General features: G+C 36.0%; 2 protein-coding genes across 7 annotated transcripts in view; one reads left to right on the plus strand and one right to left on the minus strand.

Annotated features, from left to right (window-relative positions):
• The window catches only part of LOC142524413 (uncharacterized), a 28,051-nt gene extending 9,914 nt beyond the window's left edge, over nucleotides 1–18,137 (minus strand). The window contains exons 1-18 of one of the 5 annotated variants that reach the window (XM_075628395.1): nucleotides 17,902–18,137; nucleotides 16,885–16,972; nucleotides 16,376–16,484; nucleotides 16,023–16,121; nucleotides 15,184–15,226; nucleotides 14,674–14,745; nucleotides 14,490–14,585; nucleotides 14,130–14,375; nucleotides 9,961–10,144; nucleotides 8,037–8,148; nucleotides 7,876–7,962; nucleotides 7,522–7,660; nucleotides 6,576–6,669; nucleotides 6,426–6,488; nucleotides 6,200–6,309; nucleotides 4,726–4,830; nucleotides 4,158–4,231; nucleotides 1,006–1,081 (exon numbers count right to left, since the gene is read on the minus strand). In XM_075628395.1, the coding sequence (XP_075484510.1) occupies nucleotides 1,006–1,081; nucleotides 4,158–4,231; nucleotides 4,726–4,830; nucleotides 6,200–6,309; nucleotides 6,426–6,488; nucleotides 6,576–6,669; nucleotides 7,522–7,660; nucleotides 7,876–7,962; nucleotides 8,037–8,148; nucleotides 9,961–10,144; nucleotides 14,130–14,375; nucleotides 14,490–14,585; nucleotides 14,674–14,745; nucleotides 15,184–15,226; nucleotides 16,023–16,121; nucleotides 16,376–16,484; nucleotides 16,885–16,972; nucleotides 17,902–17,985 (1,881 nt within the window). In that variant the 5' untranslated portion in view covers nucleotides 17,986–18,137. Of the gene's footprint in view, nucleotides 1–1,005; nucleotides 1,082–4,157; nucleotides 4,232–4,725; nucleotides 4,831–6,199; nucleotides 6,310–6,425; nucleotides 6,489–6,575; nucleotides 6,673–7,521; nucleotides 7,661–7,875; nucleotides 7,963–8,036; nucleotides 8,149–9,960; nucleotides 10,145–14,129; nucleotides 14,376–14,489; nucleotides 14,586–14,673; nucleotides 14,759–15,183; nucleotides 15,227–16,022; nucleotides 16,122–16,375; nucleotides 16,485–16,884; nucleotides 16,973–17,901 lie in introns of those variants that run through there. The other 4 variants (XM_075628394.1, XM_075628396.1, XM_075628397.1 and 1 more) reach the window with 4 other exon arrangements.
• A 4,012-nt stretch (nucleotides 18,138–22,149) lies between these two features.
• Nucleotides 22,150–27,534, plus strand: LOC142524811 (diphthine--ammonia ligase). Of its 2 annotated transcripts, none has more exons than XM_075628920.1 (12): nucleotides 22,150–22,302; nucleotides 22,382–22,453; nucleotides 22,648–22,727; nucleotides 23,347–23,612; nucleotides 23,743–23,775; nucleotides 24,061–24,143; nucleotides 24,212–24,284; nucleotides 24,421–24,760; nucleotides 24,851–25,182; nucleotides 26,026–26,366; nucleotides 26,492–26,840; nucleotides 27,087–27,534. In XM_075628920.1, exons 3-12 carry the CDS (start codon nucleotides 22,673–22,675, stop codon nucleotides 27,300–27,302), a joined length of 2,088 nt encoding a protein of 695 aa, XP_075485035.1. In that variant the 5' UTR covers nucleotides 22,150–22,302; nucleotides 22,382–22,453; nucleotides 22,648–22,672; the 3' UTR covers nucleotides 27,303–27,534. The 2 variants fall into 2 exon arrangements, with proteins under 2 accessions (XP_075485035.1, XP_075485034.1); XM_075628919.1 differs by having other exon boundaries at nucleotides 23,387–23,612.
• Nucleotides 27,535–27,612: the final 78 nt, after the last annotated feature.

The following is a 27,612-nucleotide window of genomic DNA, read 5'->3' on the forward strand; positions in this document are numbered from 1 at the left end:
GGGAATGACGGAAAGACCTTTTTTTCTAACAATTAAGAGAGTTTTATTACTTTGCAGTAACCAGGACTACATGCCTGGAAAGGTTTCTGGAACATTTTAAATCAGAAAACATGGTAAAAAAATGCTTATTTCATACTTCCATTCCAAGTAGGGCAACAATTTCAAACAATTTATTTTTGCAGTAGCTGGACTTCCAAGTATTTTGTCCTACTCCAACAGAGAAAGCGATTTAGTTATACTTTCATCTATCTCAAGTTGTCATCTACAGTGCACCATAGTCAAATTCTGCTACCAAGTGATCCATCTTTTCCCCTTTGATGACTTGCGTATTTCAAGAATCTTTCCTCGAATAACTATCTTAATTCAAGAAAAAATCAAGGTTAATTTCGGTGATTTCAGAGAGCTGATAGCAAGCAAACGTAGAGAGAGACTGATAGAGACATTTAAATGTCCGTAACTTCTTACAGTTTAAGATTTGAAGCACTCCCAATAAGAATGATAAGTTATATAATACGCTGCCCATCAATTGAAAATTGAAATTAACTTAAAACTCATGCCACGTGATTGTTATCAGATTCGTTGCAGTAAATACATATTATCTTTAAAACTAGAGAGTAGAGGCAGGTAACCCAACAAGTAAGTCACGGAAATTGTTCCATTTGCACAAAATTGAAGTGGTAATAATAGATCACAGGCAAGGAAACTTGCATGTGTGGTTCTAGCTGGACATTTGGTTCTAAAAGCATTGATCTACAGAAGCCCAATCCTCTTAAAACAATGTTTCAAGCTGCATGGGGTAGGACGCAAAGTCATGCAGTGATCAAAATCAGCATATTTGGTGTGATTGAACGTAATGAACTCAAACAGTTTACATCAATGCTTACGCCAATCACTTGAAATGAAAAAACACATAGCTGCGCCCTGCCTGGGCAAAAAGAAGGTTAAAAAAGTTCATAAAACATAGTCTAACAATAAATGACCAAAATGACAAAAAACTATTAGTACCTCCATGAGACGAGGACTGAAGAATGACGCTCTAATTTCTGGATCTAAACTTTGCTCAGCAAACTTTATGATTGAACTAGACATGTAAAAGGGTTGAATAAATTCTATGGAGAATTGAACATAATTAGACATTAGTTTTAACAGAGAGAAGCACGATACACCACGAATCTTGAAAGTTGCCTGATTGATAGGTAACCTCATATAGAGCAACTTTGACATTATCTGCATATTCATCCCATAATCCAAAGTTGTGAATTTAATTATGCCACCGGTACATGACCAAAATAAATTGCTCTTTCCATCCACAATGGAAAGAAAACACCCCTTTCAAGATATTTGTGTAGGATGTACAGAGGTACAGTACCAATATGCTGATAATAACACACACTATTTAACTTAATATTATCTGTATTCGACAAAACATGTGATTATCCACATTATAGTTAAGCTTCAACCTTAGTCGTTGACACTTGATTACCAATCCATGCATTCTTGTGCTCAATAAATATTAACAAACGAAAATTCATGACTAGCCAATTTACAAAATACACTTGGAGTCAAATGACTCAAATGTGACGATCCACTACATCCTGTGGTGCAATTAACAGCTTGTTTTAGTGTATTGCAAAATGTGTACAACAAAGAGACCTCGCTCTTATGACAGGTCTAACTGTGCCGTTTGGATGTGCCTTAACAATGACTTAGAAGCGAAATTATGGTGAAGAGAGTGTTATGCCAAGCCAGTTAAATAGGTTTTATCCACCAAGGTCTATCAGTTATCTTTCACAGTGGAGAACAGCAATCAAGGAAAAGTGCAACTAACTTAAAAGTATATAATCGTAACTAACTCGTATTACAACACTCTGAGGAGCTTTGGATATTGTGAACCTTTGTCACAAATCCCTTCAAAGCATGTTTTAACAACTTATAAACATCAGCACTCCACACAAGAGGTTCGAGCCGTTCTGCCCAGAACTCAAAGTCTTTACACCTTGGAGCAGTGTACATAGTCTGGACAACAGTAATAGAATCCTTCAGTCATAAGGGAGAAGAGATGGTTCTTGATCTATTCATTAACCACATGTCCTCGCAGTAAAATATAGGACTTTAAACTTCATATCAAGTTAGATGTCAGGAGAAGGGATGTGGAAAGTTATGAAGATGCAAAAATAGTAATTTGTTAGATTTCATAAGAAATTCTTGATAATCATGATTCACAATCCTTGAAGAATAAGTTATAGAGAGATTTATAAAAATTTGTTAATTAATGGATGTTCTGTTCACAGGTGCTAATATTTTCTCATCTCAACCCAATATAGAAAACATTTTTGTAAAATTCCTCATTAGCTATAATTTTACTATCATCTACTCCTGGGAAAAGAGATTTTAAAAGAGTATATTCACAAACATTTGTTTTAGTGGACCCATATCAACAGAGTTAAAGTTGTTTTTAGGATACACAGTTGTAGAGTTAAATTTCTTTTGATAGGAAACAATATTAGAATAAAATATTTTAGTTACAAAAAGGGGACCAAAGGTCCACGCCTAATGAAGTAAGACCCTGAGTCAAGTTAACATAATATTAGACTCTGATTCCTATACAAATCTGAAACCCAGAACGATTTAAACCCCACATTCTTCAAACTCCAACAAGAGACCTGAATTTAATCTTATCCAACACTCTTCAAGTGAGTCTTATAACTTGTTAAATTGAATCCAAACTGACATATATTTGGGGATTATAGCTGAGGAACACCAAATTGGTTTTATAAATTATCTATTTTCTCTAAAAAATTTAATATAATAATGTTATTAAGGATGTGAGCATGTGATTAGCAGCCGGAGGCAATGTTAACGTTAGTGGTAGAGATAATCCAGCTAAGCTTATATGATCCCTTATCCGACCATTTAGCAGTAGAGGATAAGATGTCTGGTAGGCGTAGCCATTAGACTGTATCATATAATGGGATCATGCACAAACACAAAAAATGGTACTTAATTTACATAAATCTTCTAACTTTGCTGCCCTTGATTTGCAGAAATAATTTTTTTATGATTAAGCTCGTCCATCACAAATTTATTTTGATTTATGTCATTTTCCACATGATAAACCAATGGAACTCATAGAGACTTGAGCAACATTAGGTGATGGTTGCTACAACTCCTAACTCGATCAGTCAGTAACATAAAATGGGAGCGGAGCAGGTACATATGAAGAACTCTAGCATGCGTTAATACGGAATATAGCTTGTGAAAATGCTAAGGAATTGGCCTAAAGACAATAACAGATGCCTAATTAATGGCATGATCCATGAAATTTTATTTTCTTATTTCCCACAAAATTGATCCATAATTCTAAGAACAATTCACGCCACAAAACCAATCCATATCTCTAATTAATTACATACTATGTGGTTGTTAACATTGTTTAGAGATGACTTCAAAATCTGTTGTTTTGTAGCAATCGAGAGGTAACTATTGAGGATTACCGGTGTGCAATGTTTTGTTTGAAATTATGTTTTTGTGAATAATTTATCTGGAACGAGGGGGGGGGGGGGGGGGGATTTCAAACCCTAATCGGCGTGCAATGCTCCAACAGGGGCACCATTTTAGCGCAAATGGTGCCCACGAGTCCTAAGAGACATCGGGAACATAAAAATCCCAGGCCTCGGATTTTTTCCCTGTGGAATAAAATATTCAAAAAAATTAAAAGTGCAAGGAAATTGGCGGCACATTTTCGCTCACTTGAATTTTTTGCTTGTGGAATAAACTATTCAAAAAAATTAAAAGCCGTGCAATGAAATCGGGGGAATGGTGCCCATGTTGGAGCATTTCATAAGGGTTTGAAATTCCTTTCTGACACTCGATCCGAATTAATTATTCACAGAAACACAAACTTTCAAACAAAACATTATACACCAATAATCCCCGTAGTCACCTCTTGATTGATCTTGAACAACAGATTTAGAAGCAATCTCTAAATCATGTATTCAGGTTGTTAACAATGATGTGTATCTAAATTCACCAACAATGGAAGATTTGCTGCAGGGATATATAAATAGCCCTTCAATAAGATGAACAATTAAATAGATTGGAAAACTTCACTCAAACAGGACAATTGTCATCACAGAATGCGCTAGAAGGAATCCTACCTATAAAGAACAACAACGGGGTGTTTATCTGCCTCCACAATGTCTGTAAATTGGGCCTGAATCTCCTTGGGCACCTGAAAAGTTCATGTTTTACAAATGGAAAGCTATAATATCATCATCTTTCTGTCATATAAAGAACCAGAGATGTGGAAGCGAGCATGAGGCAAATGCCATTTTTGCAGGGTTAAATCAGATGCAACACATTGTTTGAACGCTTAGAAATCCAGAGTTGCTTGCAGACCTCAATGATTTAGGGAATCTTATTAATACACAAAAATTGCATACATTGCTTTCAATGGACAATTGTCATGACGAAACTAGCAATTCCAACTAAATAATTTACATTTCAATCCAGGATACAAACTTAAACAAACACAACCATTAGATGCAATAGATGGTGTATGTAGAACATTGCATCAGGCAACCTAGAACCGACTACAAGTGAAAAAAAACGACCTATTATGCTGACTGCCTCAAGAACTTGCCCAAAAGAGAAAAAAGTCACCAGAACTTTCAAACATGGTGACATAGAGCAGTTAGGAAAAAAATGCAACGAAAAACTTCTTACCAAAGGGGTTTCACTCTGCCCTTCATCAGCCAAAACGTGTCCAGCTATGAGCAAGAGAGAATAAAGTTCTTCCAAAGTTTCAGTTGGATCACTAATGCCTCTGCCCTACATTTGGTGAGGAAACATGAAGAAGAGATTTCTTATAAAACAGAAGTAAAATGCCAAAATGCAAGATAAATTTAAATGATAAATAATGTTATGAAAAGAAAGATAATAGCACAACAAATAAAATTGGTAAGCATTATACCCATAGAAAATATCAAAAGTTTCAGTTAGTTCCATTCATGAAAGACTGTCCTTTAATTTAGTAAGCCCGGCTCAGTTAACGAGAGGAAAACAGAGAAAACCCATCAACAATATTCATGGACATAATCACCACCAAAAGTACAGAAACATAATCCTTAAGTCAACACACCAAGTACTGCTTTAGGTGGAAATTCCAATGCTCTTTAGAACTAAGGAAAGATTGTGAACACTCTTAACAGCCTTTCTACTCCTGTACCTCCAAATAGCCAGAATCAAGCTAACTGGGAAAAGGCTAACAGATTAAAATAGAAACCATGTATAACCTGAATCTAATACCAGTGCCTTTTCCTCAAGGTCAACATTTCATCTAATGGTGGATCAATAAGGCGCCAACAACACTACCTGAAAGATCTAGCTGTATAAGATGTTTGTAGATCATTTAAATATTCAGCAAAAATGTATAGATCGGTAGATTACTTAGTCCAAAAAACACAGAACCCAGCGTTGTGATACATTGTCCAGTGAAAGAGAATGAATACTTGCAACTAGGGTGTACAATCAATCAAACTGCAAACAAGATTTTAAACATCTATGAGATCTACAACCATAACGCCACCTTATCTGCAATTTCAAGCGTAAAAACTTAATCCAATCAGACCTCTACTGGTGGGGAAATAAAATATTTTATAGTCAAAAGTGCCCTCTAGGTCCCAGGGATACATTCTGCCTGGCACACTATAGGATCTTTTATCTGTTTCAGGCACCTGGCTCAAATTGTTGTTGCACCTCGGAGCTACAAAGAAAAAATACATTCACTTCCTTGCTTCCAAGGTTTTTCCTATCGAACATTTGATTTTTTACTGAATATCTCAACTAGGTGGTCAATATGATATTATCAAATACCAACCTACAGTTTATCACACTTGATGGGATTCTCGCATACATTAGCAATAATATTTTAAGGACCACTATCTACCAACCTAGGGTTGAGACAGACATGAATATAAAGGAAAAAGGCAGAATGGGTTTGGCTTTTATCGAAAACTTATTTTGATGCAACTTCCACCATTACATCATGACAAGTTAACCCAGAAACGCGGACAAATATAGAAGCACCTACTTCAGCCAGGAAACCAGCATCAAGTAGACGAAAACTAAGCTAAAACAACATCTCCTCCATACCACAGCAAACATTGAGTAAGAAACTAAACGTCAACTGATAACATACCTGATGAAGCCTTGTGAAAAGATCTGAGAAAAGTTTGGTGAGAAAAGGGACTGTAACACCTATAGCTGATCGTGCAATAAGAGCATAAGAGCTCAATCTCTCATCCATAGCTACAAAGAAAACGCTTAAAGCATCAAAAAAGACTCATTGAGACTCTACAGATGATAAAATGAAAATCAATATTATGGCTAAAATATTACTCATAAATTCACTCACAGCCATTTACCTGTTATAGAAGACTGAAAGTAATCATATTCATTCTCATCACCGAAGGCAGAAGCAGAAGCAGCTGGCGAGAAGCAAAAAAAAGTCACTGGAAAGCAATATACTATTGAAGGTGAAATAAGCTCTATATTGTTGAAAGAATACGGATTACCCTTCAATTCAGACTCAACTATCAGCATAAAAAGATTGCCAGCTGCAATGATCCCTTCAGGTGGAAGTGATTCAAGATGTCCACCATCATCCAACTGCTGTAAATTAAAAAACATAAAGCCAGCAGAATAATTATGAATTAACAGAAACTACTGAGTAGGATGATCTAACAATGATACCCATGCCAATGATTGATACAAACATATAAACAAATAAACACATTTACACTTTGTAGTGATTACAGCAGGTCTAAATTATACTCTCCTACAGGAAAATTTTAAGTGGCACTAACAGCAATAAAATTAATACCAAAATGTCCTACAACCTTAAGAATATCGATTACTTCAATGTGCAAATAACGTGCAAATTTGACAGCCATTATCATCATAATATTGAACCATGGCACCAATAGCTACAACCGCACAAAGAAGTAAGAACATTACACAGCCACACTGGAAATCGAACAAACTCGGTATATCAAAGAAGTACATGAAAACACGTCAAGAGCATCCCACGGAAATCGAACAAACTCAGTATATCAAAGAAGTACATGAAAACACGTCAAGAGCATCCCCCGGATCCATATCCATCATCGAAAGGTAGATTTTAAGAACATATTGCCTCAATACCCTGATTACTTAGTGAAACAGACCTCAACTTTTCATTTTCCAACTTCACTATATCTCTCTATCAAGGAGAAGTACATGGAAACTATAAAATGTACCAGCTAACAACTGTTTCTCACCAACATACATTTCCTGAACAAACCCCTGTCAACATGAATTATAGTGTGTGACCATGTTTAGTTGAACCTTACCCATAAAAAAGATGTAGAGACGTAAATACGTTTTCGTTATATATTAACAAATATACAATGGTAAGAAATAGGAATGCAGTAGCTACAGTTTATGCAAGTGATATAAAATTAAGGCTGCAACAGCATGTACCAGGAGCAATGCAGTCCAAGTATCTAATAAAATATCACGGGCTACCCAACTCCAGGCCTCTTCCTCAGCGTGATTTCTCACAAGATCTTTAATGACTTCACATGTCAGGTCAGATAATAGGCCAAGGGTACCATGAGGCCTGAGCATAAAGTAAATTACTCAGCTAAGTTAAAAATATTTACACTAAATATTACTCTCTATCCAGGACTGATAATTTTTATTGGGATGTCCATGAGCATTATTGATCAAAAAAAATATGTGAAAGGAATAAATTTCTAACTTAATCAAATTTGAGGCAAAACAATTAAGATGCTTCATATATTCAGCTTTTTCAATTCTTTAAATATGACTGACCTCATAGATTTCAAAAGCTCATTGAACACATGCGGTGCTGTCACAGTTGCAATGGACAACAGGGCACGGCAACCATCAAGCAGTTCACTGGAGATCGTTAAACAAAACATTTATCAATTTTATAACAAATCAAGAAAGAGATGGTGACCACAATCACTGACCTTTCACTTTTTCCACATTCTATCACTTTTGAAACAGCATCAGGTGGTTCAACCCATGGTAAAATTCCAGCTAGGAGCTGTAGAAGGAGTTGCTTTTGTGTGTACCCATTATCTAAATTATGAGGAAAAAATCATCAAGAAAGACTAGCGACAAGTGATTGGCTGTAATCGAATGCACCGGAAGTGGAATTAAAAAATCAAAGGAAAATATTAAGCAAAAAAAGCAGTAGAGTTAAAACATATATCCTTGGTAAATTCTTCATTAGCAATGATTAAAAAGGAAATTATCTTCCTTTACACAGCAACAAAATATAGCAAAGGGTCAAAGGTTAAGAATTAAGAGTCACCAAAGAGTTACGTAACTTCTACAACCAGTGGTCTAAATTTCGAGCTAGACAGCCTCCTAGGCGCCGACTGAGTGCAGCGAAAAAGTGCTAGTCAGCCAGCTTAGGCAGCCTTAGGCAACTTTAGGAGGCCTTAGGCGGCCCTAGGTTCCGCAGGCTTTCAAGATTATTTTTTTTGGGCATTTAGATTTAAAATCAAATAATAACAATAATAAATCTCATTTGTTGGCTTGCCCTAACAATTAAAAACCCAATCGTATAGGCCTTTAGACAAAAACTAACGTCCAAGAGGCAACAAGAAAACCTAATTTGCGCCCTGCAGTCTGCAGATCGTTTCTCTTCTGTAGAATATCGTTTCATCCTGGGAGGAGTATGTGGTCTGTTGATACTTGATATTGTGGAATTCGCCTAGTGGCGTCTAGTCCCCGTCTAGGTCGAGCGAATTGGGCGCGCGCCCGATTAACGTCTAGCGAATTTTAGAATCTTGTCTATAACACACAATATAAGAACGTCAACAAAAGTTCAATGAAACGAAAAAGCCCAATAATCAATATAAGTAAAATGGTTAAGGTGGCACAAAGTATAAGCTCCTACATTAACACCGATCACTTCTTAATATAAGCACAAACAACCTAGAAATAATCAAATAATCGGGACCTTCTCAAATATGTTCAAATTACACAAGTGACAAGCCTCCCCTCAGAGAGTTGTTAAATGATTCCGAAAATTTTGATACATCTTGTTGTGTTCACAGTGGACGTACAAGTAAATCTTTAGTAGTCGGTGTATATGAAAGTGTTGTGAACACACACAAACAACACTAACAATTTATCCAAGAATATGATTAAACAAGAAGACTTTTATTCCAAGAATAATAAATGTTACTTACCAAATAGCAACCAAATTCCTTCAACAGAGAATAGCCCCAAGACTTAGAAAGATGTCCGAAGAGAATATCTTTTCTCTGTTCTTCCCTAGCAAGCTAGTTACCTCTCTATTCTACCTAAATACTAACTCCCCCTCTCCCCAACCCTCTTTTATTCTCATGTGTATCCTTCCTATTTTGATCCAGCCTGATAACCCTTAAACCCAAACCCACCCGTAACAGAAAGTATATAAATTTTAAACTCTGGGGCAAGTAGATGTTATTACAATTTTTTGGGGAGAGCATTTATATGATTTGAAGTAGCTCAGGGAGATTTGATCTAATTCCACCTTCTTTTAATTTTCTCATCTGAAATTGGTCTAGACACAAAACCACCAGAAAACGACCATGACTAAAAAACACTAAAACAAATACTTTTAATCTGCATTCACAATGAGAACTGCCTACGCTGTCCTTCAAATAGATCCACATTCCTGTCTCCGTGGTATACCAAAATAAAGTTGGTCTATAAAGAGCACCAAGTATAGTAGATTGCTTACACTGAGCAAGTACATGGTTAGAATTACCAAAGTAACAATAAAACAAAAATAACGAAAGCACCATCACATGTTATGCAAGAGAAGTTGAGATGCATCACAAGTAAAGAGCATATTAAACATCCAGGCTTCAAAAGAAGATAAAAGGAATAAATTACCAGATGGAAATATGGTTCCTGATAAAGAGCAAAATTGCACTAGAAATCTTCGAGCAGAAACTGCAAGAGGACAGTCAAGCCAGTAACCTTCAGATGAAAACTTCTGTCTAAGCGCACCATACAAGTTCAGAAGCCACCCAACATGACCACTTGAGATCAGCACATCACGCCAGGCAGGACCAGGCTACAAGAAGCGTCAAAGAAGAAACAATTATAAAAATCACATTCATAGGCTAAAATGTCAAGACACGTGCCTTTGTAGGCTAAAAATTAATATGAAAGATAAAAAAAATCAATCTAAAATATCGGCATAATCAGAAGCATTTCCAATACTTTTTTTTTTATAAGAAACATATAAATATTATTAATATTAGAATTTTACAATACAAGAAGTGGACTAGTGATCCACTGCCATGAACTAGCTATTTTCTAGCAATACACATATGACCAATCTCTCAAAATATCAAATGTAGACAATCCCTGAAAGTTTTTATCCGCCCGAATCCAGTTTGCTGTTGTGAACTTGATTTTTCCCAACATTCATCCGCGGTTTCTTCCACTTCTTCAAAAATTCTTCTATTTCTCTCCAACCAAACCGCCCAAGTAATTCCGTGTATCACCACTCTCCAAAAAATCTGACCTCTTTTGCCAAGCATATATCCCAAATCCGTAGTAAACAAATTTTGGGTTGTCTTCGGCACGACCCAAACCAGTAGCATTTCTTCCAAAGCCCTAGACCACAACGCATGAGTGAACTTGCAATGAACGAACAAATGATCTTGTGTTTCCACATGCTTACGACACAACACACACCAGTTGGGACACAGAGAACAATTAGGTAATCTCTTTTGCATCATCTCGGATGTCGGTAATTTTGCAAGGATTGTTGTCCACGAGAAAATTTGAATCTTTGACAGAATAGAACTTTTCCAAATGATATTGTAAAATTTGAAATCTTGTGGACCATTACTGGCCGTGAAAAATGAGTTGAAAAAAGATTTGACTGTGAATTTCGCGGACGGATCCCCTTCCCACTGTTGAAAATCTTCAACCCCTTCCACCAATCTTACTCCCTCAAGCATGACCAAAAGTGAAGATAGCTGATTGATCTCCTCGTCACGGAGTGATCTACGGAAATGGAAGTCCCAAGATAAAATATGTGACGAGAAGACTCTAAAGAGGCAAAAAAAGAGATAGGCAAATTACGAACCAAAGATAACTGAAATAAAAAAGGGAAGAAATCTCGGAAAGAAGAATCCCCCCAACCATATATCCTCCCAAACCCCCTCGAACCACTAAACTCAGTAGTCGGTGATAAGTCGGGTATGATGTAGAAATGAACTTCCACGGACATCTAAAAGTCACATTCTTAGCCAACCCCGCATCCCTTCCATTTTCTTGTAACCCATATTTACTCTTTATTATTCATTTCCATAGCGTATCACTTTCAACGTTGAACATCCACCACCATTTTCCCATTAACGCCGTATTCCTCAAACATATATTCCCGAGACCCAATCCACTTTTTCCCATCTAACCATATGACAATGTGAATCCCCCTCATTCCCATCCAACAGAAAATTTCTCATCACTTTCTCCATCTCCCCCGCCACTCGTTTCGGTATTTTGAAGAGAGAGAAAAAATAAATCGGCATAGCAGTCAATACTGCATTGATCAATGTAACTCTACCCCCTTTAGACAAGAAAGCCTTTTTCCAAGTTGCCAATTTTCTAACAATCTTAATCATGATAGGTTCCCAAAAAGACACTTGTTGAGGATTACCCCCTAGAGGAACTCCCAAGTATTTTATTGGCCATTGTTCCTGACGGCATCCGATCCCCTTAGCTATATCCTCCACCTCCACCTCATCTTGATTAAGACCCAATAGAGCACTCTTGTCCCAATTAATCCTCAAACCTGACATATCACCGAATGCATTCAAAACTCGCACCAAAAAGCTTAATTGTTCCACCGTCTTCACAAAGAACAAAGTATCGTCCGCAAACTGTATATGTGATACTTCCACCTTATCTCGGCCCACTTCAAACCCTCTGATGTTGTTCCTTTCTTTCGCTTTGTCAACCAATCTTCCCAAAACATCCACAACGATATTGAACAAGAATGGGGATAAAGGATCTCCCTGTCTAAGTCCTCTATATGCTTTAAATTTCCCCCTCGGTCTCCCACTAATCATTACTGAAAACGAGACATTAGACACGCATCCTCTTATCCATCCTCTCTATCTCTCCCCGAAGCCCTTTTTCTGTAAAAAAAAAATCCAGAAAATTCCATTTCCACATTGTCATACGCTTTTTCAAAATCTATTTTCAAAACCCAGCCTTTTTTATTTTTCTTCCTCCCTTCTTCCACCAACTCATTCGCAATCAAACAACAATCCAATATCTGCTTTCCCTCGATAAATGCATTTTGAGTTTCAGACAATGTGTGTGACAACACTTTTTTCATCCTTGTAGCCAACACTTTTGCTATTATCTTGTATAAGCTCGTTGTGAGGCTAATGGGTCTGAAATCTTTTACCTTTAACGAGTCATGTTTCTTTGGTATCAAGCATATATACGATTCATTGGTCAACCCATTTATGATCCCCCCCTTCGTAAAATTCTGCAAAAATCATCATTAACTCACCTTTAACTGTATCCCAACAATCCTGATAAAGTGCCAAAGTATAGCCATCGGGCCCCGGTGCTTTGCACCTGTCACACGCAAACACCGCCTTCTTAACCTCTTCTTCGGAAAAAGGTTGTTCTATTTCAGCTCTCATATCATCATCGATAGTTGCCCATTCCACTCCTTCGATCCCAAACCTTTTAACCGGTCTATTGCTGTACAAATTTTGGAAATAATCAACAATGAATTCAACAATTTGATCCTCATCCTCTATAACCCCTCCATCATTCATTTCCAATTTACTAATCATTGCTTTTGGTTTTCGGTGGTTTAGCAAGGGATGGAATAATTTTGTGTTGCGATCTCCTTCTTTTAACCATTTTATCTTTGCTTTTTGATGTAACATTCTGTGTCGTCGGCACACCAACTCTTCCAACTCACATTTGATTTTTAATTTTTCAGCCACCCCTTCCGCATTCTCCCTCCCCTCACTCTCCATTTCGCCCAATCTCATAATTCTGTTTCGAATTTCTACCTCCCTCATCTCAATCTTCCCAAACTCCTCATCGTTCCATAATTTGATATCTTCCTTAATGGACTTTAGTTTTCTCATAAATTTATAACCTTCCCATCTTTGAACTTGTTTGCTATTCCACCATAAGTCAAATTTATCCTTAAAACCCTTATGTTGCAGCCACATGTTCTCGAATCTGAATGGACAGGGCCCCCACTTAAGTTTCTGTGTTTCCACTACAATTGGAAAATGATCCGAAGTAATGCGCGGCAAAACAGATTGCTTATGATATGGAAATAATTCCACCCACCCTCCCAAAAACAAGAATCTATCTATCCTACTGCAAATCGGTGTAGCCCTCAAATTTTACCATGTAAATTTCGCATTCAGTAATGGTGGGTCACACAATTCCAACTCTTGTATCAACATATCAAAACAAGCCATACTTGTTGTTTGTGAGTGGCTATTGATTTTTTTCCGTCAAATATCTCACAACATTGAAATCCCCTCCCAAACACCACCTTTCCCCACACAGAACTCTCAAACCCGCCAACTCATCCCAGAACTTGTCTCGAAGTTTTGCTGTGCATGGTCCATAAACTGCTGTAAACCACCAACTATCCAAATCCTTGTTTTTGTCTATGCATACCGAAACTGTAAATTCCCCAATCATGTTGTCTATGATGGATATCACTCTCGGATCCCACATTACCAAAATACCCCCTGATGATCCAATTGATGGTAAATGAACCCAATCAACAAACCTTGATTTCCAATACTAATTAAATTAGAATAATAAATTTAACAAACAATCATCCAGAATATTAGATTACAAACTTACGAACTCAAACTTCACATTTTGCATCCACGCAAACTAAAAGCTAAAGATTTAGGTTTCAATTAATCGCAAAATTTTGCTCAAACTATATTCAACTCCAATAATTCCCACTACTAAACTCTCCCAAGTTCAATTTAATCATCGCATGGCACTCTTTGGAGAAATGCATGTATTATGTCATCACTCACCTGAACCAAGACACATTCAGTCCTTTTAATCGAGTTGCTTTCTGGGTTCACTCTATCACAAAACACATCAATCCCTTTTATGGAACTCTCATCAGTACTCTTGTTGCCTCGAAAATCCCAGTTCAGTATTTGAAGCATCAGACGTAATGCAGCTGAACAAACTTTGGATTCAGGAACTGCGGCGTCGGTTTCGAGTATTCTGTTTGAGATGTTAAAAGCAGCGTCTTGCACCCAACAGTAAAATGCCTGTGAAGAGTGAAATACGAAGAATAAATACATATACATAGATATGAAAATTTAGAAAGTCAATTAAGAAATGCTCCAACCATCATAAGGACAAACATTAGACAAATGATAAACCTTTATAAAGGTTTTCTCTAAAGATGTTCGGCATTTCTCGTGGAATTCTCTGGGAAGGCCCATAGCGGTTGAGGTAGAAGGTGAAAATTCAGACACCTACCAGGAATATATCATATGTGTACTGCATGAGAACAAATTTTGAACAAAACAATTCTCGGCAGAAAAAGTGCAAGGACAAACATACCAAAGATTCCAAAAAATTGACTCCGACAAACTGTGCGTCAAGACCATGGCTACCAGTTATAGCCTGTTTCACCTGCAGTGTAAAACTGTGAGACTTTTCAAGCATGAACACAAAGGGAGTTATTGGAAGGGGTGAGAAAACTTGATACCCTCCTTCTAATAAATGAGTCCCAAACTTGAAAGAGAGATTAAGCAAAACACTTGAGAATTTTTTTGCCAAACGTTTTGCTAAGCATCCCGGTTTACATGAAAATTAAGTTAACATTGTGGTTCAAACCAACCAACCCCAACCAAAGAAAATAAACTAAAAACAGAAAGCCGTGACAGCGTAGTAAGACAATAGACTATCGCTCTCAATAGTTTTTTAGGCAAGGAACTAAATAGATTGTAGATTTTTACCTATGACAACATAATGGGAATCAATAACCGGATCAAAAAACAAATAACATCAATAATGCGTCAAAAGTACTCTAAAGGATTAAAAAACATGTAAATTTTTTAATTACCATACCTCATGGAAAAATTTCTCCAACTCTTCAGCAGCAAAATCCAACCTACAGAATGAAAATGAAAATATATAAATTTACAATAGCCATCGTACAATTGGTTAACAAGAAAAATCCAGTTAACTACGCTGTGGAGAAATTAACACTCAAATTAAAAGACTTTAAATCCTCCAAAAGATTCCACATAAGAGTAGTTTCAGAATGTAACATTCATTAAGCTCCAAATTGGATGGGAAATTAAAAAATATCATGCATTACATCTTAGCATCCTCCATGAAAAATACAATTATCTGAGAAACCATGTAAACTGTTGCAGAACCTGCGAACGCTCATTTTCACACTAATTTACCAATTGTTTGGCTCCATAGACAATCAAGCATGATACTTACTTTTCTTGTCAACTCACCACAAGTTCTATTCTATCCACTTAACTTATTAAATGATTGTACCATAATTTATCATTATTTCTTAGTACTACAACCCATAGAAGGGTGTAAAGAGCACATTAATACTCATTCAAAGTTATATTCTATCCTTTTAAATTAAATGACTGTACCGTAATTTACCATTATTTCTTAGTACTAAAACACCTAGAAGGGTGTAATGAGCACATGAATATGCATTCAAAGTTCTATTATATCCTCTCAATTTATTAAATGAATGTACCATAATTTACCATTATTTCTTAGTACTAAAACCCATAGAAGGGTGTAATGAGCACATGAACACTCATTCATAGTGCATAGGAAGCTTTGTCACCAACATAGATGTCAGCAATAAGCATTCCATATCAGTACATTTCAGGAAATGCTACGTATTTGTCCCTTGGGTCCAAGCAACTTACCAGCCCCTATTGAGCAGTTGAGCAGCCACAGATGCAACTTTCGCTAAAACGTAACCCTCAGGTGAGCTGGCATTTTTCATGATAAACCACAAACAAAAACTGCAATAAAGTTTAGCATTGGTCACAACCTGAAGCAAAGGGTATCCCAAAACTTAAGCACAGATTGGCCAAATGTTGAAGCTTTGATTGATGGTGAATCTTTGGATACAATAAAATGCACATTCAAGTAAAATCCACCAAAAAATATATCATGTGATACACTGATACTTGAAGTACTACTACTTGTATGTGATAATTGATCTACTACCACAAAACTACCCAAGCTAGTAAATCAAACTCACTTCTTAAGTTACCTGATCAACCCTATCCTGTCATTAGCCTCAAGGAATCCCCATTCTCGTACAGCTGCATCTCTAATTGCTCCAGCAGCCTGAAATCTTGCACTTGCCAACTGGGAATTTTCTGGATGACCATGGAAATCCAAGTTAAAAATCCATTACTTAATTTGGCTAGATCAAGGTTATGACGCTCATTTTATTTGCATTTCCAAATGCCAAAAATGCTAGAACTAAAATTCTACAGACACCATAACGGATGCAGTATGATATTCAGCATGCATGCATATCAATAAGTACAACGGGCTAAGACATTTAGTAAACCAAGACATGCCTTTAGCTAGATGATAACTACTTGCTGGGAAATTATTAGAAAATCATTTTAAGTTTAAAGTGTAAGCAACGACATAATCACTTGTGGCCGAGAGACTCCACAGACTACTATGTTTTCTGCACCAATCATTCAATCTAAGTCTACATGGATAAAAATACCATAAAGATCATGTGCATTTTTTACGCAAACATACCTAGAATAAATTTACATGCCTGGTATGGCCGAGAAGACTGGCGTAATGACAATATTGTGGCCTCAGCTACTGCCGGATTGACGTGCATCTGATTAATCATTCCCATATATTTCCACAAGTTCATGTATCCCAAGAAAGAAAATTATTACACAAGCATCCCTGAAGTATTTTGAACTTACAAATGAAATACTAAGTAACTGGAATTTTTTATAGCAAACAAGATTGCAAGACGCTGCTTTTTTATAGAAAACAAAATTGTCTAATAAGTCATGATGATAAATTTTTTGAGCTGATAATTTTCATAGAATAACTACCTGGATGCATGCCAGAACGTGGATTCGTGAGTTATTAATCATAATGATTATTTCATAAACAGCGACTGTGCATATGTAGTATCAATTGGTACCGAGAACATTAGAAGATGGAAAACTAACTTTAATACCCGATAAGACGATTATCCAACAGATACAATCTATTCATGTCATGATTTCTCGCCAATCGATATCCCAATACCAAATTCATGAGAAAATCCACAGACAGCCTTTTTATATTCAGTAACCCATTCATGAAACTTGGCTACTGATGTTTTCATGTATTAATTTTTTTTCCCAGAAACAGACAGCACGCCAACTATACAATGACAAAATGAAAATTTATCTCGCCCTTTTTGAAGACTTGAGCCAAAGGAGAAATAAATCCAAACATTAATGTATTGAGTGCGTCGCCTCTAAAATTTGAATATCATCCCTCGATAAGCTATCTCCCGTGAGAGTGGCCTTCCAACCTAAACCTTAATCCGCCCCATGAAGTGGTACTCGTAAAACATTGGGCACCTTAGAGAAATCAGGGCCACTAACATGACGGTAACATCTCCTCTATCACGATATGAAAATCAACCCATGTTTCGGAATCCCATAACAATAGGCACATAGAATGTTCTCGCCAAAACGTAATCATTAATGTGTGATCAAGGGCCCAAGGAATTTACAGACGGTAAAAAAAGGAAGGAAAAAAAACCTGAATCGAACTGCAGGCAATTTCAATAGCTTGCATGGTGGCTTGAAGCTGAGAAATATCAGCGGCTCCATAGCCTTGATCCATCGTTGCCACAAAGGTCTGCGGAGCTAGTGAGCTATGGCTGGCGTGTTCAAGCCTTTCCTTGTGGAAGCAAGGATTCAGTAGTCGTTCCGAGTGGACTTGATCGGCTTTGACGTACCGAGGGCTTCAATGGAGCTCTTGTAACAGCATTCCTTCCTCCGGCCGATTCAATTGGATGAGGATATTGATGGAATTTTTTACCATATTTATTAAATAATTAAATAAATAAATAAGTTACGCGATGCAAAGACATATCGGATCGTTGCTCTGTGCTACTCCAGTGAGTAGCTCCCCATTATGCTTGACAGCAATTATCAACACACAACAATGTGCATCAATAACACGTAACTTATGCAAAATTAATATAGATATAAAAATTTATTATCTTTGTTATACTTTAACTCTAATGCATGCAATTCATTGTTACGACTAAATCTCGTCTATTTGAAAACTTGCGACAAATCAAAATTACCAACAATCAAGCATACCGCATACAACTTCTCAATGTTCTCGCATCCATAAAGATTAGAGACGAAAATTTAAATCGTGTCACTTAGACGCTGCATTTACAACTCTTTCTCCAAAATTTTGAAAACAAAACTTCATATAATTAATATAAGAAAACAAGATATACATTTCAGACGGTGTATGCGCAACTATTCTCATCTCACTTTTAGTGCTTCCAAATTCTTGCAGATCTACTCATTGGATCTTTCCAGCATCCGACACTCATTTGTTCTTCATCATGAAATCTAAAAAATTCTGCAAAGAAAAATTAATAATGATCGGGATTGAACCGGTATATCATCATGATGAGAATAAACCTCTTTGCACAAAGCTACTTGAAGGAAAATCAATTTTTTCGCTCTCATTCTATTGGACCATCAATTTTTTTCTTTCTTTGGTCTTTTTTTATTTTTCATATTTTTTTCTTTATATGGTGTCCTCACTTTTTTGTTCACTCTTTCTTTCAGTCATTTACATTTCTTTCCACTCATTTCGAGAAATTTCAATTGATCCTCAAAAGCTATATTTGGATTCAATTGAACAATATATATAATTTTTTCCTCAAACACATTCGTAAACCAAAGTTCCATTATGTCTACTCTCCTCCTCCATAGCATACACAATAGAAACTTCTTCACCACCTAATTATTCACTTTCCATTGTATATCGTTCGACGACATCATCGACCGATTGAATGCCATCATCATCAACTCCCTCAATCACAACCTCAATTTCGGGCTCAAGCTCAACTTCAAATTTTGATTCAACCTCTAATTCAATTTTAGAGTCAATCTCAATTACAGCATTATATCAACAATCAAATACGACTTTGGGTTCAAGCTCTGTTTGAGAACACATCACTGCTATCTCCTCACTTTGACATTGGCTAATGACATGTCTCATCCATAGACATCAACGACATATAATATCAAAATTACGATAAATTGAATTATTGGACGTATCTTGATATTCATACTTGGATGCTTTATGATATGAATTCGTCATTGGTCTAGCCATGATGCTCTTCTCAAGGTTCAACCTCCATGTGGATGTTAAAGACGCCTCATGCAAGTAACGTTCATCTCTTATACCAACTCTCCTATCATAGGCATTAAGAACAAATCGCTTCATCATCACCCTTTTAATCTCATCCCCACGTGACTATAGGGTTCTCTCCACGTCGTCTCCTACCCAACACTAACTTATCCCACCAAAAGTAGCAGCATAGTCGGTAAACTCGCTACAAGCTTGTTTCACATTCGTAGCTTCTGAATAATCTTGTACCTCAAATGTACATTTCATCATATCTTCCCAATCAAAATATTTTTTTGGGTCGACTCCCCACATAAAGATGGAACTGTCACATTTACATCACCCATCATATACTGTCCCTGACTTTTATATCTACTACTCTCATCACACCGCCCATCATCACCCCAATTCAAATATGACGTTCTATTCTCTTCGACTTTCCTCACTCTTATATCCCCATCAACTAGCCTATACTTATCGCGTAAAGGATTAAACTCGTTCTCCCAAGTTTTTCCCAACTCTGCAAGCCACAATTTAAATTGAAGATCATCAGACATGTTGCACCTGCAAGAAAAGTTAGTAAAAATGTAAATAAAAGGATAACAAGATATATGTTTCTCACCCAAATCTCACAAGTCTCTCCGAAGAAAAATCATTCATCTCTCTCTTTCGTGTCCTACCACAAACACCTCGCATGTCACTTCAAGAAAGAAACTCCCGCACTCAAGTATTTTACTCAATTTTGAGAGTTCTCTCGTAGGATATACTTTAGGATCTGTATCTCGTGTGCATCAAACTCACAAAGTTTAAACTTCACGATACTTGCAAATTGACTTACTCGGACCGCGTAAAACAAGAAATTTAAATATTTTTTCAAGCACTTAAATATAATTTACAATAGAGACAATAACAATAATTTCAATGCTAAAAAATAACACATAATTTTTTGAATTCTCTAATATTTTTTTCGATCCTTTTTGTTCAAAAATACTTATTTTTTTTGTATGTTTGATAAAAAAATTATTGAGATGTTTTATTCGTTTTTTTGACAAACTTACATGAAAAGAAACAAAAACTTATACAACAAGAAACATGACAACTGCTCGACAATATTCGAGAAAATCTACATTTACGAGCACAAGAATGCATGATTTTTTAATCAAAAATCTTGCAAGGAAATGAAGAACACAAACAATTAGACGAATAAAAAATCAAAAAATCATTCATATCTCTCTTTCGTGTCCTACCACAAATATCTCACATGTCAGTCCAAGAAAGAAACGCTCGCATTCGAGTATTTTACTCAATTTCGAGAGTTATCTCGTCAGGTACACTTTAAGAACTGAAGCTTGTGTGGGTCAAATTCACAAGTTCAAACTTCACGATACTTGTAAATTGACTTATTCAGACCACGTAAAACAAGAAATTTAAAGATTTTTTTTTTCAATCGCTTAGATATGACTCACAATAAAGACAAGAACAACAATTTTAATGCTAAATAATAGCACACATTTTTTAGAATTCTACACTCTTTATTTCAATTCCTTCTATCTTTTTTTTTATCGAAAAAACATATTTTTTTGTACGTTCAATCTTTTGTATCGATTATTTATTTTTTCATTTTTTTGACAAACTTGCATAAAAGAAACGAAAACTTATGCAACAAGAAACACGACGACGACTCAACAATATTCAAGAAAATCTATATTCACGAACACAAGAATACATGCTTTTTTAAACAAAAATTTCGTTACACAAGAAAACGAAGAACACGAACAATAAACAAAAATCGATAGATAAAACAAGATAATTCTAGATTTGTCCATTTATAAAATTAGGTTTCGATTATTTTAAACATCATTAAAATTGGAAATTTAGAATTTTAGAAAACAAAAAATGTTTTTTCAAAAAAAAAAAAAGTGCGGGATTTGACATTTGGGTATTTCTTTACATTTAATTATTTAATATTTGTCATATTAAAAAAAAATAACTATATTACATATATCTTCCGAAGTTTATAAAAATTAATAAATAAATTTAATAACTTTAACATTACATACGTTTCTCAAGTTTATATTTTTTTACATTCAATCTCATAACGTAAAATAAATACAAAATTAAAGGTGTGAAATATAAAATAAATACAAATTCGATCAGAGTTTATAATTTTAAAAAATTATTTATATTTATTTATTGTTTTTCACAAATATAAAAGAATAACGGATATAAAAGAATAAATGCGATATTTTTTAAATACTTGTATTTTTCGTAAACTTAAATATCTATAATATCTATATTTATTCTATTAAATTTGAGACATTTAGAGTAACTAATTTTGGTGTCATGGATCTGTTTTAATAATTATATATATTAATAAAATGTTCACATTTTAATGTAAGTTATATGTAGTTCAGCGGATAAAGTCATTGTATTTTGGGGTTAGATTTTAGGTTCAATTCTCATGAGATTATTTTTTTGATTTTTTAATTTTCAATTTATTTTTAATTTATATATCAAAATTATAATATAATCTCTTGATATTTATTACAATTATATTTTGATATTCATTTAAATATAAATCAACGGCAAGAATAGGTAACGTAAATTTCGTTTTATTTTTTATTTTATTTTGATAACTGTTTTTATTGTTCTTTGGATCAAAACCCTATTCGGTCGAAGTCAACCGGCGGAATGCAAGGAAAAATGCAGGTTGTGGCGCTGGTCAGTGGCGGCAAGGACAGCTGCTACGCTATGATGAAATGCCAAGAATACGGTCACCAGGTCTATCTTTTCCCATGCTGCGCGTGTAATTTAACTTGGATTGTGCATTTTAATTTGTTTAAATTTAAATAAATTGCAGATAGTAGCACTGGCGAATTTGATGCCTGTCGATGATGCCCAAGATGAGCTTGATAGTTACATGTATCAAACAGTAAGTTTAAGTCCTGTGTCAACTCTATTTATTATAAACTTTTACATATGTTAATCTGCTACAATCTCTGGAGATATCCATGAAAATAGTTCGCATAGAAGCAGAGGAATTGTGTTTTTGAAGGAACTTTTATCATACTGGCAATGTGAAATCATCGATGATTTGATTCTGTTATTGATGAATATGTTTTGCAGGTTGGTCACCAGATAGTGGTCAGCTATGCACAATGTATGGGGATTCCCTTATTTCGGAGACGAATTCAAGGATCTAGCAGGCAAGTCATTTAAGCGGGGAGCTTTTGGCAAAACACTGTGTTTTATTATGAGTTTTGTAACTTCCTGCTAGCATGTTGAGTGGGAAATCCTGTTCTGCGATGCGAGGGTCTGTGGCGTTGTGATGTTGAATATATATTGCTACGATTTCGTTTTGAATGTTTTTTTCTTAGTTCTAACTGAACCTAATTGGTTAGAATAATATACAAGTCAAAGTAATCATATACTTGAGATCATTTGTGAGCTATTCATTGAATTCATTTATAGACATTATAAAAGATAAAGATTTTTAATAAAGCCACGAAGCATGAAGAAAGATGAAAAGACTTATTTGTCACAAGTAAATTCACGAATATCTCTATAATCGTGTCAAAATTATGACATCAGATATAGTCAGCAGTGTTTATCTCTGTGTCCATGTGTGGTGTGAGTGCTCCAGGTCGCACGCTTCTTAACATTTCACCTTGCAATCTGTCACTAATTTCTTGATGATTATTTAACACCCGAGCTAGTTTATCTGACAGGCTTGAAGCTTATTGCTGCATGTGAATTTTATTGCTTTCTAGAGATGTACCTAATGAAGTTTGTGTGATATTTACTGGTAATTCAATTTTTTGACAGGGCATTTCCACTTTGTAATTTGTTATTTTGGGCTTGTCAGAAATCAGGGCCTTAATTACAGTAGAACTCTTGGGGATGAAGTTGAAGATATGTTGATCATCTTAAAAGAAGTGAAACGACGGATTCCCTCCATTTCTGCAGTCTCCTCTGGTGCAATTGCATCTGACTATCAAAGGCTACGTGTGGAAAGCGTTTGTTCTAGGTTGGGTCTTGTTTCTTTGGCGTATTTGTGGAAGCAAGATCAGTCATCTCTCCTTCAACAAATGGTAAATTTTATCCATGATATTGATGTCTATACAATGTGAATCATTATCGTTAATTCTTTTGTTTGTATTCCAAATGGTAAGAATTACTAAATTATTAACACCAATTGATTTTGCCTTTATCTGTTTCCAGATAAGAAGTGGAATTATTGCTATTACAGTAAAGGTATAAGATTCAGTTAACTTTTGGTTTTTTATTTTAGAGATTGTGAAGTGGTTCTTTTGTGCACCTCTCTCATTATTTATTTCGGCCTGCGTTTTATTTGATGTACAATATTTACAATTTGATGCCTGAATCATAATTCAGCATTTTCCTTTGCAACATTTAATTTCAAAGTCTAATTTTTATTTATCCATAGTTTGACTTGCAGATATTTACCCGCCTCTAGCAAAGATAAATCTTTTTTTTTGGTCCGAAACTTGTTTCTATTCGTCATCATTTTTTTTATAGGTAGCAGCTATAGGTTTGAACCCATCAAAGCACTTGGGGAAGGAAATAACACAGTTGGAGTCCCATCTTCATGAGCTAAAAAAGTATGCTTGTCTGATGAACTAATTCTTTTTACTTCTTGGCTATAACAATCTCAATGGTTTATTGGCAGGTTGTATGGGATAAATGTTTGCGGTGAAGGTGGAGAATATGAAACTCTAACTCTGGACTGTCCTCTCTTCAAAGTAAGCTTCTCAATTTTTTCGCTGATTGTGTTGGTTGGTACAATTTGGAAGATCTTATGCTTAGTTAGTTTTTTTGGGGGTGGGGGGAGGGGCTACCTTTTCTCATCAAATGTATTAAAGTATAGGTCCATTTCAGAATGCTCGAATCATGCTGGATAAATTTGAAGTTTTCTTACATTCGCCAGATCAAATAGCTCCTGTTGGGGTCCTCCATCCCTTGGAGTACCATTTGGAGAAGAAGATGGGATCAGTGCCTGCCGATGATAGTGCTACAAGCAACAAAGTCACTGGCGGAGAATTTGATTCAGTATGTGAAGTACTGGGAGACTGTCAAAATATTTGTGAACCCCAATGCCCAAAAAATGATGTGATTTCTGACTTAGCGCTGGTCGCAGAGCAAGAATTTCACATATCAAAATCCAAGAAGAACGATACCTTTTCCATTGCCTGCTGGCTTGCCTCTGAAACCTCATCAGGTTTGATTAAATATGATGAAATGATTCAGTGGAAATAGTTAATTCCACATCTATCCTAAGTGCTCGTTTTCTGGTTTCTTAATTTGACAGATTTGCAAGAAGATATGGAGGCGGTTCTAACAAAAATTGAATTGCTTCTCAGCAAATTTACTTGTTCTTGGGAGAATGTTCTTTATATTCATCTCTATATTGCCGATATGAATGAGTTTGCACGAGCAAATGAAGCTTATGTGAAATTCATTAGACAGGAAAATTGTCGTTTTGGTGTACCCTCACGTTCTACTATTGAACTTCCTCTATCACAAGTTGGTTTGGGAAAAGCTTGTATTGAAGTTTTGGTGTCGAATGATCATACTAAGAATGTTTTGCATGTTCAGAGTATTTCGTGCTGGGCTCCTAGTTGTATTGGTCCATACAGCCAGGTTAGATGCCTTTCAAGAGCAATGTTGTCACAGTTTCTTTTTCCTTGCAACCTGAAGCTTTTGTGACTCCTAAACATGGTGAAATGTAGTCATGTTGTTGGGTGTAATAATTGTCCCTGCTTGGTAGAGCAATGGAACCGTAGTGGTTGAGCTGCTGTATGGTTTAAAATATTTGAGTTGCATCATTACCACTAGCTATAATTTTTGGTAAAGCGGCAAGCGCACGGTCCTACAATTGGTATCAGAGCCAATGTCACGGGTTCGATTCTCATTTATTGCAATAAATGCAATTAGTGGGAAAGAGATTATTGGTACAATAATTATTCCTGCTTGGTAGAGCGATCGAACCGTGGTGCTTGAGTTGTTGTATGGTTTAAAAGATCTAAGTTGCATCATTACCACTAGCTATAGCTTTTGGTAAAGCGGCAACTGCTTGGTACTACAATTAGTATCAGAGCTAAGGTTATGGGTTCGATTCTCATTTTTTGCAAGAAGTGCAATTAGTGGAAAAGAGATTATTGGTGCAATAATTGTCCCTGCTTGGTAGAGCGATCGAACTGTGTTGCTTGAGCTGTTGTATGGTTTAAAAAGTTTGAGTTGCACCATTACCACTAGCTATAGCTTTTGGTAAAGTGGCAACCGCTCGGTCCTACACATGTATTTTGTTGGTCTAGTACCGTAGGAAGTGCCCTTGAGGCGAGGATATGTTATATCTGGTTTAGTAAATTATTATCTATTTATCTTCACAGAAACTTGTTTTTGGCAGTTAAAAGATGCCTATCCCTCAACTCTGTTTGCAACTTGTTTAGTAGATACTCATTTATTGAATTATACATGTTCCAGGCTACCTTGCACCGCGATGTTCTCTACATGGCGGGACAGTTGGGGCTTGACCCACCGACAATGTTGATTGGGGATGAAGGTCCTGCTTCTGAGCTTAAACAAGCTCTAGAAAATACTGAAGCTGTGGCAAATTGTTTCAACTGTTCAGTAGCTTTGTCTGCTCTTTTCCTGATCATTTACTGCTCGAAATCTTTGAATTCATCCGACAGAATTGCCATTGAGAATCAGAAGAATGTTTCTCTAACACAAATGAAGTTACGGTCAGATAGCCAAAGCAGTTCCATGCCACTTGTGGGTGACCCCATTGTTTTATATGTTCTTGTTCCTGATCTGCCTAAAAGGTGACCAACCTACGTTCCTTCCTGCCTGCCTACTTGCAGATATGTTTTTTAATTTAGTTATACAACTTGCGGAGTGCATGATTGATGTTCTAGTAAGTAGTAATTATCGTCACTTTAATCCTCAGAGCTTTGGTGGAAGTAAAGCCCATGCTTTACACAGGGGAGAATGTTAAGATTCTAACTGTGGTTGCCAAACAAGATCCATATACAAGGCAAGTTTATTGGGGATTTCAGCATGAAAGCTGGCATAGTGAGTGTTGTCGTGAGTGTATTGTTCCTGGAAGATTAGTCACTGCCATCATATCTGTCACAGAGGAAGTTGTAGCTAAGATCTGCTCACTATCTGCAAGACCTTATAATGAACCAAATTGCGAACCTGATCATGAACTTCAAATTGCAAGGATGGCGGAATTCTGCATTTATCTTATTGATAAAGTCCTCTTGGAGAACGATTTCGCTTGGGATGATATTGTGGTTAGTTTTCTGTTCTCTTGAGACCAATTATAGTTGAGGCATTATTTATCTCGTTCTCCCGAAAATCCTGGTTCTCATATATAAATAATGAAAAATGCATATATAATATAATTTGTACAGCAACATAAAATGGTCGATCAAGTTATTGAGGATAAGAAAGCTTTCAGTTCTCATCCTTGTGGATGTTTCTTCTGCTGTTATGTCTAATTTTTTCCTCTTCTCTCACTCACACTTCATTCTTTCTAGACGCTGAGAATCTATTTCGCAACAACTCTTTGCACCTCCCATGGAAAATTGTCAACGATTTTCACTCGTGTATTCAATGAATTCAGTCAGATGAGTCTGAGAATAGACACAGATAAAGAGCCAATATTCAACCTTGTTCCTGTCTTGGGTGCTGGAAGGTCTGCTACTTCTATGAATGACATACTAACCTGTGAGCTTTATGCTAAGAAATTGTAGTTTACATCATGTATGATTTGGATCGATCGCAGCATCTTGCCAAGGACGGGTTTTAATCCCATATTTCCTTCTTTTGCCGTCTATTGTGCTTTGATGCATAATTTTATTTTCAATGCGGTGCCAAATTCACTGTGTCATGTACTTGTAATGTTGGGACACCGACGGATGTACAATTGCAGGGATGTATAATTTATGATCGATACGGTAATGATACGACCTTTTCTTTATCACGACATTGAGTTGGGGTGGGGTTTGGAGATTTTTTTTCTTTTAAGTGGGTTCGAAGTTCGAACCCAAGCGAGACCCCACC

This window comes from Primulina tabacum, chromosome 14 (genome assembly GCF_025594145.1).
Source record: "Primulina tabacum isolate GXHZ01 chromosome 14, ASM2559414v2, whole genome shotgun sequence".
Classification (NCBI taxonomy): domain Eukaryota; kingdom Viridiplantae; phylum Streptophyta; class Magnoliopsida; order Lamiales; family Gesneriaceae; genus Primulina; species Primulina tabacum.